General features: G+C 37.1%; 1 protein-coding gene across 1 annotated transcript in view; it reads left to right on the forward strand.

Annotated features, from left to right (window-relative positions):
* The first annotated feature begins 98 nt into the window (after nucleotides 1–98).
* bmpr2b (bone morphogenetic protein receptor, type II b (serine/threonine kinase)) overlaps nucleotides 99–19,637 on the forward strand; it is a 90,933-nt gene continuing 71,394 nt past the window's right edge. The window contains exon 1 of the mRNA XM_067410011.1: nucleotides 99–964. Coding sequence (XP_067266112.1) covers nucleotides 886–964 — 79 coding nt within the window. The 5' untranslated portion in view covers nucleotides 99–885. The remainder of the gene's footprint in view (nucleotides 965–19,637) is intronic.

The raw sequence follows: 19,637 nt of genomic DNA on the forward strand, positions 1-19,637 counted from the left end.
GAGAGAGAAAGAGAGAGAGAGAGAGAGAGGTGGGGGTGGAGGAGGAGGACTGACTGCTCTTCATCTGTCTGCTCTAGGCGGAGCTGAAGTTACCGAGAGCGGCTGCGGGAGCTCAACACGATCCGCGGGGCGATAATCATCCACACCGGGAGAAATGCGTCAATTTACCTGAGCAGACTCTGACCTGCGATCAGTTTACCGACCATCATCGACTAAGACTCACTGCACTGTTTATTAAAGGCCTCTGTCGCTTTGGATTAGACTAAATGTATCTTCTCTTCGACCGTTTGAACCGACCGGTGGGTTTGACGCCTTCTGCCTTACATTTACTTCATTTCAGATACATTATTTCAGTGTTAACGCAGTAATAAAATAGGATAAAGCTGGGAAATGTCGGACATATCGTCAGCTCGTCAAGCTAAACATCGACTGAAGCGGACAGACACGAAGAAACCTGACCCATATTGAGATACTGCTCGAGCATCTGGACCAGAACCAAATAGATCGAAACTAAATCTTATTCATAAACGCCGATAACAACCAGCAGCCCTCTCTTAAAAGGCTGAAGACATGCGAGGCAGTGGATCACACACATTGCATGAAGTATAATCGCTCAAATTCCGAACCAGCATGGAGAAAATGCGTTTATAATCTATTGATCGAAGCACACACAAACCCAAAGGTATCTAAAACCATGCATTGCCTCCAAACATTCATCTGCACGTTTCATTTCGGACTATTCCCTCCGAGCACATGAGCTTGAACTTCGGTCGATAGAGAAGAGGGGGAAAAAAGAAAATCAAGTGGAACTTTTTTCATTTTTTTTTTTTTTCATTTCTTTTTTTTTTTGGAGCTGAACCCAGAAGCACCAGGACTATCATCAGGATGAGAGTGCGGATCCTAAACCGAACATCAGTACTGTCACTGGGGCTGTGCTCGATGCTTCTGCTCAGTGCTGTGGCTGGTAAATTATATGTTTCATATTTATTATTACGTGTATCCATGTTGCAGAGTCCATGTTATGTGTAGACTATGTGTGCATGTTGTTCATTAGAATCACTCAGCGCTGCTGCATGGACACTGTAAAGTGAAGTGAACTGAATCGGTTTACTGTACAAATGTGAACGGTCAGGATTGCCCTGCTTCATATTGATTTGCAGGTTCACTATGTGTTGTGGTGCATCTTGTTTGAATATCAATGCCAATAGCTTGAACTTGAAGGGTGCCTTCTGTGTTTGAGTCTAGTTAAACTAAAGTGGATTTACTTTGAATTGGTCAACAGTTACACAAGCAGGTGCTTTTAGTGCTGCTTAGAAAGGAAGATTAGAGCTAGACCAGAGAATATTCCTGAATATTGGGAATATGCAGAAGTTAATTGATTATATTATGGTCTATGTATTACCGTATTCATGTACTATGGTATTTACACACTTTTTTTTATTATGGCACATGTCCTAAAAATCATTTTTAGTGCTCTTGTTTTGTATGTTTTTGTCTTTGAATGCAGCAATTGTTTCGACAGTTAATCCAGACATAGTTTTCAGTCATGAAAATGACATTTAGTCACTGATGTCAGACTTTAATAATGTTTTAGTGTATTTAAACTGAAGTGTTTTGACTCTGCATTGGTCAGTTACAAAGGCAGGTGCTTTTAAGGATGTTTTTTTGGATGGTTTCATAATCAGATGTTGTTTTTTTAGGCTGATGGCTTGCTCATAAATGTCTGTTTTAGGACTTGGAAAACAAAATGACAAAAAAACTGACTGGGCTGTTGTAATTTGTTTTGAAAATGTTGGCAATAGCGTAGTGCAGGATCAAGTTAAAAAGAAGGCTAATGTGTGTGTATAAATCAGACAGACTGGGGATCATTATCGGATGGTACGTTTTGATGTCTTTTTCTTGCTTTCATATGGATCAGATCGACCATGCTGTGTGTCGGCCATTAGAGCCTGTTTACCCTGTTGTTATATGGAGTTAGTCATCACATCGGAAGCATGTGATTATTGTACCATTGATTGTTCTGAGACCCTTGAAAAGTCCCTAGAACATTGCAGGAATGTGATATAGAGTAGTATTTTCCCTATGCTGTACGCAAGACTTCATTCAAGCCTTTTCCCTAATTAAGCGTCAATTACTACATACAGAGATGGGGTAGTTATTGTTTTATGTGAGCTAATTGGTCTACTGATAGTTGGAAATGTATTTTGGGTTCAGCCTTGACCTTGATGTGATAACGGTCTCTGTTTCGATTTGTACAATAAATTAGGGAGAGGATGGAAGGAGAAGGGAAATTACGGAAGTGTCACTTGTGCTCTATTCCTTAAAGGTGCATCCAGTCATTTGTCCACTGAAGAAATTTGAACTTTTGACAAATATGTTTAAAATGTCATACGCGCCATGTGGAGATCACATGACCAATTTTTTTTTTGTGAAAAATAAAAATACAAATTTGTAAATAGTTTTACTTTTTCATTTATATTTGAAATAAATGATTGTTTGTTCACCAGAAAATCCTGAAAAATATTTATTACAGTTTCCACAAAAATATTAAGCAGCACAACTGTCAACATCGATAATAAGAAATGTTTCTTGAGCAGCAAATCAGTATATTAGAATGATTTCTTTTTTCATAAAAGTTTTACTGAACCCAATCTTTTGATTAGTCAGTATAAAGACCACTGGGATGAATAAGAGCCAGCAAAATATAACCCAAACTTTAATGAGTGCACCTAAAGTTGAATGAAAAGCAAGATCCTTAGATTCTCTAATATTCACATTTGGAATATGCATGATTTATGTACAGCATATGCATCTAAAAATAGTTTTAAAGCAGGATTTGTGGTAGTACAAAAATCACCACACTTTTTATTAATTTGTGCCACTTTTACCTTACAATACTGTAACAGTGCCATGGTACAGTGATGTGTCAGATGGTAATAACATGATCCACATTACTGAATGTTTACCATATTCAAATACAATGGTTTATACATGGTAATTCAAAAAATAATGGACACATCATGGAAAATGTCCAAAATGATGATATTATCATTGTACTTTGTTATCTTCGTTTGGAACTTGAGTTAATTATTTTGACTTTTTTTTTTTTTGTCTTTGAATGTAGCAAAATATCTCCTAATCCAGATAATTTCCAGTCATGAAAATAACCCAGTATTGCTTTTGAGAAATGAAAGAGCTAAATTCAGAGGCTGTTTTTACAGTTATTATGAGTCATAATCAGGTTTGATTTTCAATTTCATCTACAGTTGAACCCCCAGGGCACACCAATAAAAATGGCACATTCCCGTTTCATTTAGTCCATCTCTAGAACAAATTCTGAGTGTTATCGCCATACTGAATCTCCTTAGTTAAAGTGATTGTATTGGTGTCACATATATTCCACCATCATCTGTCCAACAAACCCACAGGTCCCATGAGGAATGCGATTTCAGCTTTGCGGTTGTGACTTCAGAGGTAAGACCACACAATGAGGTTTCAATGGAGACAGTCATGGTAATTAAAAGTGTGGTCTTTGTCCAACCATGCTGGTAAACCGGTTCGAGGACTCATCGCAAGCTCATTTTAAAGCTGTTAGGAGCTGCCATAGTGATTTAGATCAGAGTCAGGCAATGGATGGGTAGTTAGCTTCACTTGAGAGAGTTTAGCACTGTAATGTGCCGCAGTTGGGGTTGGGCTTTTCAGAAACCAGCCAGAGGACGGTTTGTCGAGCATGGAAAAGATTAAGATAAAGAGGAGGCTGTACTGTGTATGAGAGTCATTACCCCATCTGTGACCGCTGTGAGAGCATGAAGCTATGGATCTTTTGCCACTCTGCTAAGCCCATCAGCACTCATTACTCACTCACACACACATATGTGTAACATGACCATTAAGGCCCTAGCAATAGTTCATACACAGTATTGGCGCTTTTCAGAGACGACAGGCCGTGGTATGGGATTCTAGCTGGGCCATGAAGAGAGATATTGTGTTCTTGATCAAGGACGTTCTGTGGAGCATCCAGTACTGTGCATCAATTTCTGGATAATGGGCTGTGCACCATGTTAGAAACACAAGTAAGCCCGTGTCTTGACCTCATGTCTTATCTTGGACACAGTATCTGAACTTTCTGCCAAACTAGCAGCTTATTTCACATACAGTGGCAGAATTTCTCAGGCTTTTCCAATTGAACATTTTTCTGTATGAAAAGAGAAAAAAAATAGATTTTTTTTTTTTTTTTTTTTTAAGATTGTACCATTTACATTTTTACAGTTTTTAAAAAAAAAAAAATATTTAAAGAAATCTCTTATGCACATACTAAGGCTCTATTTATTAGATAAAAAAAATCAGTAAAATCAATAATATTTGTAAAATATTATTACAATAAAATAACTATTTTCTATTTAAATGTATATAAAAATATAATTTATTCCTGTGATGGCAAAGCTAAATTTTCATCATCATTACTGCAGTCTTCAGATCCTTCAGAAATCATTCTAATATACTGATTTGGTGCTCAGAAGCATTTCTTATTATCAATGTTAAAAACAGTTGAGCTGCTTAAATATCTTTGTAGAAACCATGATACTTTTTTCAGGTTTCCAAAAGAACATTTATTTGAAATGGAAATCTTATAAATGTCTTTACAGATCAATGTAATGCATGGTTCCTTGCTGAATGAAAATATTCATTTCTTTAAAAAAAAATTATACTAACCCCAAACGTTTATTGTAAAACATTGCAATACCATATGTGACCCTGGACCACAAAACCAGTCATAAGGGTCATTTTTTTGGAATTGATGAATAAATAAGCTTTCCATTGATATATGGTTTGTTAGGATAGGACAGTAGTTGCCAAAGATACAACTATTTGAAAATCTGGAATCCGAGCGTGCAAAAAAAAAAAAAAAAAAAAAAAAAATTGAGAAAATCGCCTCTAAAGTCCTTAGCAATGCATATCCACTCACAAAAATACATTTTTGATATTTATGGTAGGAAATTTACAAAATATCTTCATTAAATGTGATCTTTACTTAATAATTTTTGGCATAAAAGAAAAAATGATAATTTTGACCCATACAATGTATTGTTGGCTATTGCTACAAATATACCCGTGCGACTTATGACTGATTTTGTGCTCCAGGGTTACATATATGTCCATTTATTAGGTAAATTTTTTTCTTGAAAGTACCTTGGAATACCATGTAAATACCATGGTAAAAGAATATGGTAATCATTCAGTACTAGGCATGTGACGGTATCAAATTTTCATGTTGCGATTAATTGCTGAAGCTTTTATCACGGTATACGGTATTATCACGATATTAAAATAAGTTGCAAAAAAAGTGTTGTCATACTATAACAGGTTTAAGAACTCTTTTTGTAATAAAAAAAAAAAACTCTGAACGTTTAAATACAATAATACAATACACATAAAATATATAAAGTAACATTTTCAAACAGATTAAAGTGCAAAAGAATTAGGCTTTAAAGAACAACAGGTAACACTTTACAATAAAGTCTCATTATTTAATGCATTAACTAAGATTGAGCAATAGCTACATTTGTTACAGAAAGTGTTATTTTCTGTAATTGTTAGTTAAGAAACGACTGATCATTTCAGGCCCATTAAATAAGTTATTTTTATTTAAGTAATGTTTTAAATAGTAACTAAGAAATTAACATTAACTAAGAATAATTAATGCTTTATTGTATTTTTCATTGTCAGTTTGGTAATAATGAATTAACATGTAAACTAATGAAGCCGTATGTCTCAGAGTTTTACTGAACAATAACAAACAATCAGAACATTTCTAATCATTAAGGCATGTTGTAGTCCAGATTAAAATATATGTTTGAGGCATTTTAAAAACTTCACCAGCGCAGTTGCTTTGTTTATGGGGTTTCCGGGGTAACCGCTGCACTTCTGCTGTTCCATGAGCGCCCTCTGCTGTCAGAGTGAACGCGCACTTTCATTCAGCGCGTCTCCTTCACTCTTTCCGCCATGTGCTTCTCGTGCACCTTGGGATTGTTTACATCTGAGCGTGTGTCCCTTTGACGCAGAATACAGCGGTAAATTTTATACGGTTGATGGGGAAAGTATTCTTAAATGCATTCTAAAAATTTAAATAATTGGTAATAAATTATTATTTACGGTATTTTGAAATGCCCACGATAACAATATCGTGCATATTCATTATCGCGATAAATCGCATTACCGAATATCGGCACAAGTCTACAAGTCTATTTAGTAAGTTAGCTTTAACCAAAGTTGTTTCATTGTCCCTCCTACAGTACATTAAAATAAAGTAAGTAAAATTAAAATATTAGCATTACCTCCATACAATACTATATGCATATTATTATAGGCCAGGCTTAAAGTGCAACACTTACTTTTCTACAAAATATACCAGGAGTTCACTGCTCCATCTCTATTTTGAAAGTGTTACCCTAGTATTACCATCTAATACCATCATTGTACAACCAGAGAGCTTTTTTACATGTATGTGCTGCTGTTCATACTTAAAGGTGGTACTCTGGTTTTTCATCACGCCAAAGGGGTTAACATAAAATTACACATGGAGAAGTGTTACGTTGGATCCCATTCTATAATTACCCAAATATACGATTTGAAACGTCTGGTCTTAATATCTTTTCCTTTGAGGTTTTCCGTCACTCTAATTTGTGTGTTTGATGAGCAAAGATAATTATCTCAGCGGAATAATAAAACGAGTGCAAATTAGCACAGACGTGACGCTCTTTGAAATTTCCTCATATTTTCTTTGAAACACACCGTAGTTCCGCCGCAGCGGTATGTTTGTTGCCCTGTGCGTTTTGTATTATTGTCTGTGTCTGTGAGCTGTTGGCCTTAAGGAATTTGCCCGTCTGTCTATGGGGGAGGGCAGGAAGTGGGAGTTGGCTGTCTCACTCTGTCAAGCATTTCCACGTTTTGATTTGTACTCTGATAAGTGTTCGGTATGGGTGTACCAAATGCATGTGTGCATTGCGCGTGTGTGTGTGTGGCACTGCTCAGCGTGGTATTGCATGTCATGAGAGTGCGGCGTCTGCGTTTCATGCTGTGAGTATCACGTATATACAGCTGTCTGTAGCGTGACACTTCAAAATAAAGCAGCAAACGCACAGATTTTCTGTTCTTGAAGTTCACCGTTGTTTTTCGTTGCACGTTTCCCCTTGTTTGTATGTTTTGCCTTGTGTGTAGCGGGGGTCTGGAGTGTGTAGCCGTGCACTAGCAGGATTTAGACTAAACAATGTGTCTCTCGTTGGCTCCAGGGGCAGGCGGCTGGGGAGGGGGAGGAAAGAGAGAGAGAGAGAGAGACATTCCCTTGCGGTGACGCCAAACCCCCCTCAACACATTCACACAGTGCCCACCGTCTGCAGCTGAACTGATTGAATCTGAGACCCCTCCTCTGATAGACTCCCTCCCCTTCCAAACTCGGTTCACACACTAATTGAAAAATCATTTCACTTGAGGAATGTAATGTGGCCCCTTTGCAGTTCTCCATGCTGCTTCAGGGGGCAAAACACCCTATTCCAGCTCTCGTTTCGATCTTGTTCTTTTTATTCGTCTCTAATCGCTTACGACCCACCGGTTTCTGAGTGCAGCTTATTTTGGTGGTTATTGTTTTCCTTGCTTTCTCCCTTCATAGAATTATGACTGCGCTTTATGGGCTTGTTGTGTAGTTTACCGTCCTTCAGAGTTGTACGGCGCGCACACTGGTGGATTAACCCTATAAATCTAACTGTATCATGTTTTATACGCAAATTTTGAAGGCTTTTGAATTATTAACATCATCAAAACGTTGCTGAAAAATCTGTTGTACACAGGGCTGGATTTACGCATAGGCATTCTAAGGTCTATACTCACAGGTCCAAGGGGGACCAATTGCAATAAGGGGAAATAATAATATACTTTTAAAATTATTATTATTTTCACTCTAGTGCTTAAACAATAACTGTTAGACAATTACTTAAAAAATATTGCTGTATATCTCTCCAAATATCTCCATATATCATCTTTTTATTCCATAAATCATTACTATTGGTCACCCATTACATCTGCCTGTCTGTGGGTTTTACAAATATTTAAAGGTGCTCTAAGTGATCCTGGGTGGAGTAACTTCCTGTTGACGTTCGAAGTCAAAACAGAGGCTAGCTAGACCCTCCCTCCTCCTCCTCCTCCCCACCCCTCCGTGCTTCCTGAAACAGTCATGAACGCGCATTTAAAATCATTCTTGTTGGTTATTGGCTGGAGCATGTTTATTATGATTCGTGGTCCAGGCTGCACCAGTTTGTTTTTGTTGTCGTTTTCAGAGCTTTTGGCGACCACGTTTTTTTACAGCGTGTTCAGGGGACAGGCAGCTAGCGGATAGTGAGGAGATGTTTGCTGTATGTGACACCATTTTTTTTTAATGTTTCACTTAGAGCACCTTTAACCAATGAAAAGTATTAAAAAGAACTTGTGATTAAACCTTGTAACTCCTCAAAGTGACCTCATAACTCTACCCCGCCTCTGTCGTGAATTAAGTGCTGCACACATTTTGGACCATCTCTGCTTGTTTGCAATGCAAAGGTAAATTATGAACTGTTTGTTTGAATAAGTACAGCTTTTCTTTACTCAAGAAACACTATATATAAAAAGGCTAATGTTTTATGTATTTAAGGAGCGGAGAAGAGTTTCTTAGTCTAGCATTTGTCATCAAGTCATAGCCAGAACCGTCTTAAATACCCTGTGTGAGGCACTTCATCTTTTATGAGATTTTGACCAAATGACTGTAAAAAATGGAGCGGCTACATATGGCTACAATAAACTTCATAACCTGTTAGTTGATGAAAATGTATGTTTTAATGATCAAAACATGACATTCGCTGGTCAACAACTTTCTAACTTCATTTTTGGATTTTAGTTAAATGTTAATAATGACACATGCAAATATATGATTATATATAATGCCACAAAATCAACTTTGATAACATATTGTTTAGTTATTTAAAAAAATACAGTGTTTTTTCCATTTCCTGAAAAGTAGGAGTTTTGGTCATATGAGTGATTTGGTTATTTTTGACTGACAGCAGTGCGGGGTTTCGGGGGGCCAAAAAAATTATTTTGCCCATGTCATAATATGAGGTAAATCCGGCCCTTATTGTACACAATCATGCTTTCTTTCGTCTGATTGATAGTTTATACTTTTTTAGCAAGTAAAAGGCCTTTTAGTATCATTCTAAAAATTTCCACTTTCAGGTTATGGTACACATATCTTTTTGCTGTGAAATCTTTTTTTATTTATTTATTTATTTTTTTATATAAATAAGCATAACATTTATATTGTTATTATTTCAAGATGAACACTTACTGGACTGAAGCAACTGAAGTTTCACTTGATTATTTTTTTATTTTTATCTTTAGAAAAATCATGTTAAAATGTATCAAATACGATACACCAGGTTTTTGAGGAAAGTTTATTTGTATGTGAGCCAGTGCTCATCGGTATTTGGTTCTGGCAATTCTGCACCATGCTTTTCACAGTTACCGTAATTATTTTTGCAACTATTCATGCTCAACAAGATAGTCTGCCCTGTTGCTCTCACTACACAAAGACTGTTTAGTCTTGCAAAGTGTTGACTGTTTGTAGTTGTTCTGATACATGTTGTAGATTAATAGACCATAGTCTGGGTAAATGGCATGAGCAGATTCGTAAACTCCTCTGATTGGCCATTGTGTTGATGCGCTCATCGGATATGTCCGTGATTGGCTGCAATGATCAATCACAGGAGCGTTTGAAAGCACACGGAAGTGTTTGAATTTGAAAGCGGGAGCAGGAGCGTTTGAAATCAAGCATCTATCAGCGCACCGCGACCATGTTTATCTGTGTAAGCGCTCCGTGAAGAGCATCATTGATTACTATTTACAAAGTTTTTGAAGCATTGATCACTGAAGCCAGTCATAGACATATCCGATGTGCGCATCAACACAATGGCCAATCAGAGGTGTTTATGAATCCGCTCAACAATGCTCAAAGAGTCATATTTTTTAACACTCATTGTAGCGGCCCATTATATCCCTTTCAACATTTCCCGGTGGGGCCAATATAAGCATTTTGGGCCCTAATCCAGTGGGGGGCGTACGCGGTAATGCAATGCTGTTTGCTACCAGTAAAAAGTGCAGAAGAGACAATCGATAGATATGTTTATATGTAATCAGTGTTTCAACTGCAGAAAGATATCTATAAAACAACAAGACAATAAAATAGTAGCATTACATTTACCTCAGGCAAGTCATTTAGTGTCCACAGCATGTTAGTTCACAAGAGAAATGCATTTCACTAATTATATGCACAATATTAGCCTATCCATTATATTTACTTTACCTGTTAGTAATGTCTTGTTTATTTAATATGTTTAAATAAATTTGTCATGAAAACAAGTTATGACAGCCACTGTGTAAATGATTATATTTCAAAAATGATTTGGAGTAGAAAATGTACTTTATAATTAGAATTAGAAGTTAAATTTTGTCCACGGGTTTCAATTGAATCTCATATAGAATCTGACTGGGGCTAATTCAGATCGCGCCGACATGGAACCTCTGGACAAAATAATTTGGGCCAAACCTCAAGCCCTCACCATGTAATGTTGCAAATTAAAATGCTGCTCTCCCAAGCAAATATATTAGGGCTGCTATGTTAAATATAGATTTAGATATAAATCTCTATTTAACATTGGCCTTTCTCCAACATACAGGTGTGCATTAATTATCTAGTACTTTTGTGCTTTAAACACTGATGTCCCCTGTGCTGCTGCTCTTCTATTCTAATTACCTTTAAAAATGACACATGACACAGTAAAACAATTTTAATTAAATTTACCACTAGTAAACATTTAGTTTAATCTAATGAGTTTTATTTTGCAGTGCTAATGTCAAAGAAAGTACCAGCACCTACTTTTTTCCACTTTGAGCACCAACACGTGCACACACACACTTCAGTCTAGCTCACATTAAAATGCAGTGGCTCTCCTCTGGCTATCTGCCACATTCAGTCCATCGCTCTGTTCCTCTTTACCCCAGCTGTCTTTGAGCACTGTTGAGCCTGCTTTCAGAATCATGCAGCAGTTTACTGTCGTGAAATAACAGATGCAACTTTGATGAATTGATTCGTTACGTTGAAGAATGATCTGCAACCTGCACGAAATTGCATTAAAATGGTCGGGGTTGTACAAAATGGCATAATATTTCTAAGTAACTGCTTTTATTATGTGAGGCTTTGTCTTTGTTTTGCTCAAATCAAGCAGAGACTAAACAAAACTTGCTTATTTCTCCTTTTTGTTAAATATTTATCGCAATTCCTCTCAAGAGATATTGTGGAAAAGTTGAAGTTGACTTGAAACGAAAGTTTCGATAGTCTTTTCTTCCCTATTGTGACACATCCGTGTGAATACAAGAAATGTAAGGCAGGACTTGATTTTTGACAATCAGGAATTGATTGGATCGTTGTGATGTCATGTGAGTGACAGGTTGTCCCACCCTCATGCCAGTAAATATGTCATCGGAGAAGAGAAAAGATGTCGCTGCAAGGAGGCAAAGTTATTTTGATTCAAGATTACGAGGGCAAATTAATTTTAAAAAAAAAATTTCTGCACGATAAATCATTTATAATAAATACTAGCGGTGTAACGGTACATGTATTTGTCCCAAAAGTCATGGTTCAGTGCATGCAGTCACGCGACGAATACAGTCGGTTACAGGCAACACTCCAATCCAGAGGGGGGCGTACGCAGTAATGCAATGCTGTTTGCTACCAGTAAAAAGTGCAGAAGAGACAATAGATAGATATGTTTATATGTAATCTCTCAATCAGTGTTTCAACTGCAGAAAGATATCTATAAAACAACAAGAGAATAAAATCTCACGTAGCATTACATTTACCTCAGGCAAGTCATTTAGTGTCCACAGCATGTTAGTTCACTAGAGAAATGCATTTCACTAATTATATGCACAATATTAGCCTATCCATTATATTTACTTTACCTGTTAGTAATGTCTTGATTATTTAATATGTTTTAAATAAATTTGTCATGAAAACAAGTTATGACAGCCACTGTGTAAATGATTCTACTCCAAATCATTTTTGAAATATAAAATGTACTTCATAATTAGAATTAGAAGTTAAATCAAAACCTGCCTTAAGTGCAATTTACATGTCTTTTTTTATTTATTTGAGTGCTGATTATTATATCTAAAAATAAATAGCTGAATTTAGTAATTTGGGCTCTATAGTTAATTGTATACTTTAATATTATAGTAATGTGTAAGTTAAGGGCTCCCTATATTGTTTACAGCATTAGAGATATATATATATATATATATATATATATTTTTATCCTTAAGAAAATTTAAATTATAATTGAATTTATTTAAACACAGAGATACATTTGTTCAAAAAGCAAAAAAAAGAAGCGATTTTATGATTATTTTTGTCCCCCCTGCTGTACTGAACCCGTACCGAACCGTGACTTTAAAACTGAGGTACGTACCAAACCGCCATGTTTGTGTGCCGTTACACCCCTAATAAATACTGCAATATTTCATGAAAAAAACATTGTTCATTTTTATTTCATGGTGACTTTAATGTTTAAATACCTTCATGTTGGACGAAGGTGGGCATTAAGCAGACTTTACCTCACCAAGTTGAGCCGCATTGCATTAGGAAAGCTTGGCGAGTCTCGTAGCCTCTCCAGCGGAGGGAGGGGGATCCATTCTCTTGCCAACAGCGCCTACATGTCTGGGTGGTGAGAGGCAAGTGCACACCAGAGCTCTCTGGATGGGAGGTGTATTTGTGGAGGGGTATTTCAAAACCCTGGCACAGCTCTCTCTGTGGTCAGAGGCTCAATTCCGAAGCTTTTCAAGCTGCCCTCCGCCACAGTCACACGGCAAACCTGACCGAGAAAAGCCAGTGGAAAAAGTGAGGAGCAGACAAACCTGTTGGCCATTAAACACCCCTGATCTTGTTGCCGTGTAGTTGTTGGTGCGTGAAAGGCTCGTATTTTAAGGTGATCTGCATGTTAATGTGGGTTCATTTTGAGGTAAATATTGTATAACTTTTTGAACTATTAATAATGACCCTGCTGTGTGCATTTCTGCTACATTATGAACACCGTTAATGCAGTTCTCTCACGTTCCTGTTGGGTTTGTGAGCAAACATGCTTTTTCCCCGTGGAAGATGACTGTTGACACGTTCAACATCAACATTATCTCTGCCGTCAGTGGCTTGACCTCGAGCCAAAGCCATCAACGATTTATGAATCCCAGCAAGCTGGATTCAAGATAATTTGTGTAGTATTTAAGTTTTAATGAGATTTAACGAGATACAAGTTCAGCCCTCAGATTCTGCCAGTGACAAAAATAGGTTGGCACTGTCTGGTCCTTCTTTTGATTAATGCTGTTTGGACACATACGTGCAACTACTTTTTAAACTAGGAGTTTGTAGACATGAGTAGCCCTGATGGTACGTGTCCTCTTTCCACAAGTTATGTCTTCGTCTAGACCGATGTCCAAAAACAAAAGTGAAACTAAAATGGCTGGTGGGTCAATGACATAAGAGTGTCTGTGATTTGAAAAAAAAAAGGAAAAAAAAAGGGAAAAAGAGCAAATCTTTTAAAATTTAGTTTAACTGCGTCTCAAGTTTTTTTTTTTTTTTGACAAAAAGAGGCTTAGTTGACCAAAATTGGTATTAGTCACAGAAAAAAAAACTTCCACAGGAAGTGACTGACAGATAGTTAATGGCAGGAAATCCAAACATTCGCCTATCATTCATCGACAATCACTTGAAACATTAAAGGTTCTCTAAGCAATCCTGAGCGGAGTAACTTCCTCGAAGTGTTGTCAAACAAAACAGAGGCTAGCGAGACCCTCCCTCCTCCTCCTCCTCCCCTCCCATCCGTGCTTCCTGAAACAATCATGAACGCGCATTTCAAATCATTCTTGTCTGTTATTGGCTGGAGCATGTTTATTGTGATTGGTGGTTCAGGTTGCACCAGTTTGTTTTGTTGCAGTTTTTGGAGCTTGTGGCGACTACAGAGACCGCGTTTTTTTTTACAGTGTGTTCAGGGGACAGGCAGCTAGCGGATAGTGAGATGTTTGCTATATGTGACAAAAAATTTTTTGGCCTAAACGCGTGACATCGCTTACCGTGCGTTCACACCGCCGCCGGCGAGAGCGTCAACATTCGCCTTGGCCGCCCTGCCAACAACGCTGTACTGTTCGTTCAAACCGCCGCTGGCGGGAGGGTCAAAGTAAATGACAAGTTGCGTTAACCTCTCAAGCGAGGACATCTACATTCCGATTGGTTGCCGCCGAACCGCGTACGAATAGCTCATTATCATAAAGTTAACCTGATTTCAACTCTCCTCGCCGCTCTCACCGTCCAAGAGGCGGTGTGAACACACAGTTAGAGAACCTTTAAAGTAGTAGCTATTTACAAGTCCGTTCGCTCTAACGTTACCCTAGGAAAATGTGCGCTAGTATTTGTTGTTTGCGTGGAGAACGCGCTTACTGCATAACATGGAGGCACCGGTGCGATCACTTGCATTTAATCTTAAAATACGCAGTAATTTTTGGTCAAACAGATAATCCAACATTCGAAACTGCAAATGGTTTGCTTTTATTCCTGTAAACTCACAATAACAACAAAAAATTGCTTTTGTAAAATAATGAAAACAAACAGGATGTGCTTTCTGCCATCTCAGTCTCAAATGAACTTGAACACGTCAAAAAACAAACCAAAACTCAGCATATACTTGCCTCACAGACATGAGACATATATCTATGGAAAGCCTGAAATGTCTACTTTTAAATGAACTGAATCTAACCAAATATAAAACAAATATTCTCAGATTATGTAATCCGTCCACGACTTAATCTCTGCAGCCGAAAACACACAAAACACTAGTTAATCAATAACTTAACATTATATATATATATATATATATATATATATATATATATATATATATATATATATATATATATATATATATATATATATATATATATATATATATATATATATATATATATAGGTGATTAAAGGCTCATTACTATGATTTATATGGTTTATTAATATAAACAATAAAAGATCTTTAGTCAAGGACAGCGCTAATTCTTAGTGTATTTTTTAATTTAAATAATAGATTGAAAGTAGGCGTCATGTCATTGACCAGTTCAGCTTATCACTTGCAACATATTGGTGAGCTCTTGGGTTGTCAATGTCTTGACACAGTATTGTTTTACAGGGCCATGCCTGCTTTGTCTTCTGTCCAGTCGTGTAGGTGTCCTCTCCTCATATCTCCACGAACAGCCATGTGGCTTGTAAGGAATGTGGCGGCTCTCATGTATCAAGGTCCTTCACCTTGTTAATTAGCTTGAGGGTGTGCAGGAGTGTCTTTAATTACTGTCGGTCTCTATAATTGTCGAGAAAAGAGCCAGTCGCTTAGTGACGGTCATTGCGGTTTGCTTCTGCTAGACGTGGCTTTTTTTATGAAGTAGGATCTTCTCGCAGCAGGTTCCCATAGTGACAGCGAAGGCCTGCGGTTACTGCACGTTCAGTGAGTTTTAATTCTCCCAACCGCATTCACAAACCTCCTGATCCTTTGTAAGGATAATCTTGGACTTCCTCCTCACTGATGATAGGTAAACAAGTCTGGAGATTGCTAATCTTGGGCCTCGTAAAGGGGCGTGATGGATGGAGACGGAGACGCCATCTGGCCGAGCAGTGGTCTGATCTGCATGGTTTATTCCAGTCTTAGTCCCTCTACTATTCAGGCAGTAGGATTAGAAAGTGCGGAATCCCTTTGAGAGTTACGTTACTACACACAGCTGATCTAAGATCTGTTTCATGCATGATAGTTGGTCAGATTTGGGTGACATTGGCAAAAAGCCACAAAGAAGATTAGTTGAACTGGTGTCATGGACATCCAGTGTTCACAAGCTTCTCTTCTTGACCAAACATACAGGATCATGTAGATGAAGGAGCTAGGGATGCAACAGCAAATCCATAAAATCAATAAAGGCGGATAATGAAGATAATCAACGAGTTTCATTATTGATTAGATGGATATGTGTGTCGTGACATGGAGAGTCTCAGTCAGTGATGGCACTTTGCAGTAGTAAAAATACATTTGAAATATGATTACTTACCAGCCAGTACAGTATATTTTGAATGTAAACATTTTAAAAATGTAATTTAAATAAAATCATACGTATATAATATGTGTATATTTAAATATTAAAATATAAAACATTTATTTTTTTATTAAAATATTGCAATATATTATATGCATTATTTTAATTAAAAATGTAATCTATTTTTGCACATTTGTGTCACTTGCAGCATTAAATATCATATGTATGAAATTGCAAAACTGGACCAGTCACATTTTCCTATGCAGATTTTGCAACAGTTGGTCATGTGGATTCACTTAGTTTTGTTAGAAAAATGTTTGGTTTGAAAATGACATGTGTGTGCGGTGCTTCAAGCATAACTATACTATTGACAATAGACAATAGACCTTTTTTATCCACAGAAATGTGCCCAAATTTTGGAGTAAAAATAAAAAACTTATATCAGTGAGAGTGATTCATTTCCAACCATATATTTTGTTGCAGTTCCTACTAAAAATTTCAACGAGAAACTCACCATTTTTATGTTTTTGTATTTGGTCCGAGGGTTCCTGTGAACAGAGCCTTACTCTCATTTCTTAAATCTGTCTTAATTTTGATGTAATGATTGATGTTGTCCACAGAGAGCCCGAACAGGCTCTTCCCTCATGTCTGATCCACATAAAGATGTATCCACTGCTGTTTTAGCTCATTGTAATGGTGGAGTGTGCATGAGTCTGCTGATGTGTCAGCGGTTCCTGCTGAGCCCACTGCTCAAAGACCTCATCCAGAACAGAGCGGCGTCTGAGGGGCTTAAGATTATGCGTCTCGCCCATCCCCCTCTCCAGACCACCTTCCTCAGTTGCTGGCTCATTCCAGCATTGTAGTTTTATAGTTTCCGTTTTGACCAATAGAAGCCAGAATTTGAATTTGCAAAAGTTCTAATTCTTTAATAGGGGGTTTTGTGCACAACGAACTTGTGAATTCTGTAAAACCGGATCAAATTGTTTCCAGTTCAGGTCTATGGTGTGTGTTTTGTTAAATAGACAAATAAACAATAGAGTTATTTTACTCAAGATGCCTTCAAATGAGCTACTAAAGATGAGCCTAACTGATGTCCATTGCATACAGACTGATAAATAAAAAAAACTTCTAGATTTCGCCTTTCTACTAACATTCAGGTATTAAAATCGAATAAATCACCAACAATAAACTTGGTTAGCTGATAACTTTAAAAGTCCATGGATATCGCTGTCTAGGGTACTGAGTCAGAATGGATTGAAAAATGTGACGATACCAGCATTTCCCCCTAGCATTTTGAGCATCAAAGATGTCTATTTGCAACTTGTTTTTGAAGGGATGATCATTGTAGCCAATCACAGACCTATCTGTTGAGCAAATGAACACTATGGCCAATTAGAGATGTTTAAAGGGTTAGTTCACCCAAAAATTAAAATTCTGCCATTTATTACTCACCCTCATGCCGTTCCACACCCGTAAGACCTTCGTTAATCTTCAGAACACAAATTAAGATATTTTATAAGTCCGATGGCTCCGTGAGGCCTTCATAGGGAGCAATGACATTTCCTCTCTCAAGATCCATAAAGGTACTAAAAACATATTTAAATCGGTTCATGTGAGACAGTGGTTCAATATTAATATTATAAAGCGACAAAAATATTTTTGGTGCGCCAAAAAAACAAAATAACTACTTATTTAGTGATGGCCGATTTCAAAACACTGCTTCATGAAGCTTCGGAGCATAAATGAATCAGTGTGTCGAATCATGATTCGGATCGCTGATGTCAAACAGCCAAACTGCTGAAATCACGTGACTTTGCTCCGAACAGCTGATTCGACACACTGATTCATTGTGCTCCGATGCTTCCTGAAGCAGTGTTTTGAAATCGGCCATCACTAAATAAGTTATTTTGTTTTTTTTTGGTGCACCAAAAATATTCTCGTCGCTTTATAATATTAATATTGAACCACTGTACTCACATGAACTGATTTAAATATGTTTTTAGTACTTTTATTGATCTTGAGAGAGGAAGTGTCATTGCTCCCTATGAAGGCCTCATGAAGCCATCGGATTTCAACTAAAATATCTTAATTTGTGTTCTGAAGATTAACGAAGGTCTTATGGGTGTGGAACGACATGAGGGTGAGTAATTAATGAAAGAAATTTTATTTTTGGGTGAATTAACCCTTTAAGAATTCACTCAACAGTGCTCAAAATGCTAGGGGAAATGCTGGTATTGTCACATTTTTAAAAGTCTGTACTTTTGACAACCCTGCTAACACTTGACCCACAAGCAGATGCGATGAGACCCGTTTTCCTTTTTGTTCATGTGATGTTCGAAGATTTCTTCCCTAAAGGGTGGGGACTTTCAGACATTGAATGAGATTGAGGTTTAGGGACCAGGTTTAGCAATGCATAGGAAAAATGTCTTAAAAGTTCTAGTTTTATAGTTGGGTTAATGTTCAGGTGTTGATTTTGCTGTAATGTAATTCTTGTATTGCCCTTTCAACATTTAAAAGCATTCAGTAGTTTGGTGATAATTTAAAAAGTCTAGAAATAAATTGTGGTTTGTGAAGAGTCATCTGAATGCTGTCACTCACATGAGTTGACGACTGTACTCATAATAGTTTTCTATAAAAAGTGTTTTTAATTATATATGGTGCAGGTTGCCCCCTCAGTGTCTTTCACCTTGTTAAAATAAATGCAGTGTTTCACTTAATGTTGGAGAGAATCCTCAAGCTAATTGCTAACACACTAATTGCTAACACGCTTCTTATCATGTTTTAGTTACCAGTGGAGATAGCAGGAGAATCAGTAACTTTAACGACTGAACAACCAGAAAAGATCAGAAAGACAAAACAATGAGCATTAACATTGGCATGGCATACACAAAATGTAAAAATCTGATGGAGAAAATCATGAACAGTGATATCCAAGTTGCTTCTTTGTGCAGTGCAGCATCTGTGGTATCAGTACTTGAAGTACACGCAGAACAGCAGCGCTAATGCTAACTAAACAGCTAACATTATTTAGTAAATGGATTTAAATTATAAAACAAACATGATAAATGTGTTTGTTTTTTTTTCTACCTAATACAGATAAAATAAGTTTGTTATCCCTGTCAATAATAGTGCCAAAAAACTAATTTAAGATGACTATTTGGTCTGTTATGCTGTTTTGGCCTTATGGTATAACGTAAACAAAGGGGAAATGGCTCAAACTCTTTTTGCCCTAGTTGGAGATAATAAAAGTTGGAAGACGGAGAGAACTAGGACTGAAATGAGACAAGGTGTTGAAGCGAGGAAGAAATAAAGCTCATGACTCATGCGCTGTGTGATTCATTCTGTTTTCCTTCATTACTTGTTTATTCCTTGTGTTTTGATCCTCTTCTCCAGCTCTGTTGATAAGCCGGGCTGTAATTGCATTGGTCCGCTTCGCTGCTTTT

Source organism: Chanodichthys erythropterus, chromosome 14, assembly GCF_024489055.1.
Source record: "Chanodichthys erythropterus isolate Z2021 chromosome 14, ASM2448905v1, whole genome shotgun sequence".
Lineage (NCBI taxonomy): Eukaryota > Metazoa > Chordata > Actinopteri > Cypriniformes > Xenocyprididae > Chanodichthys > Chanodichthys erythropterus.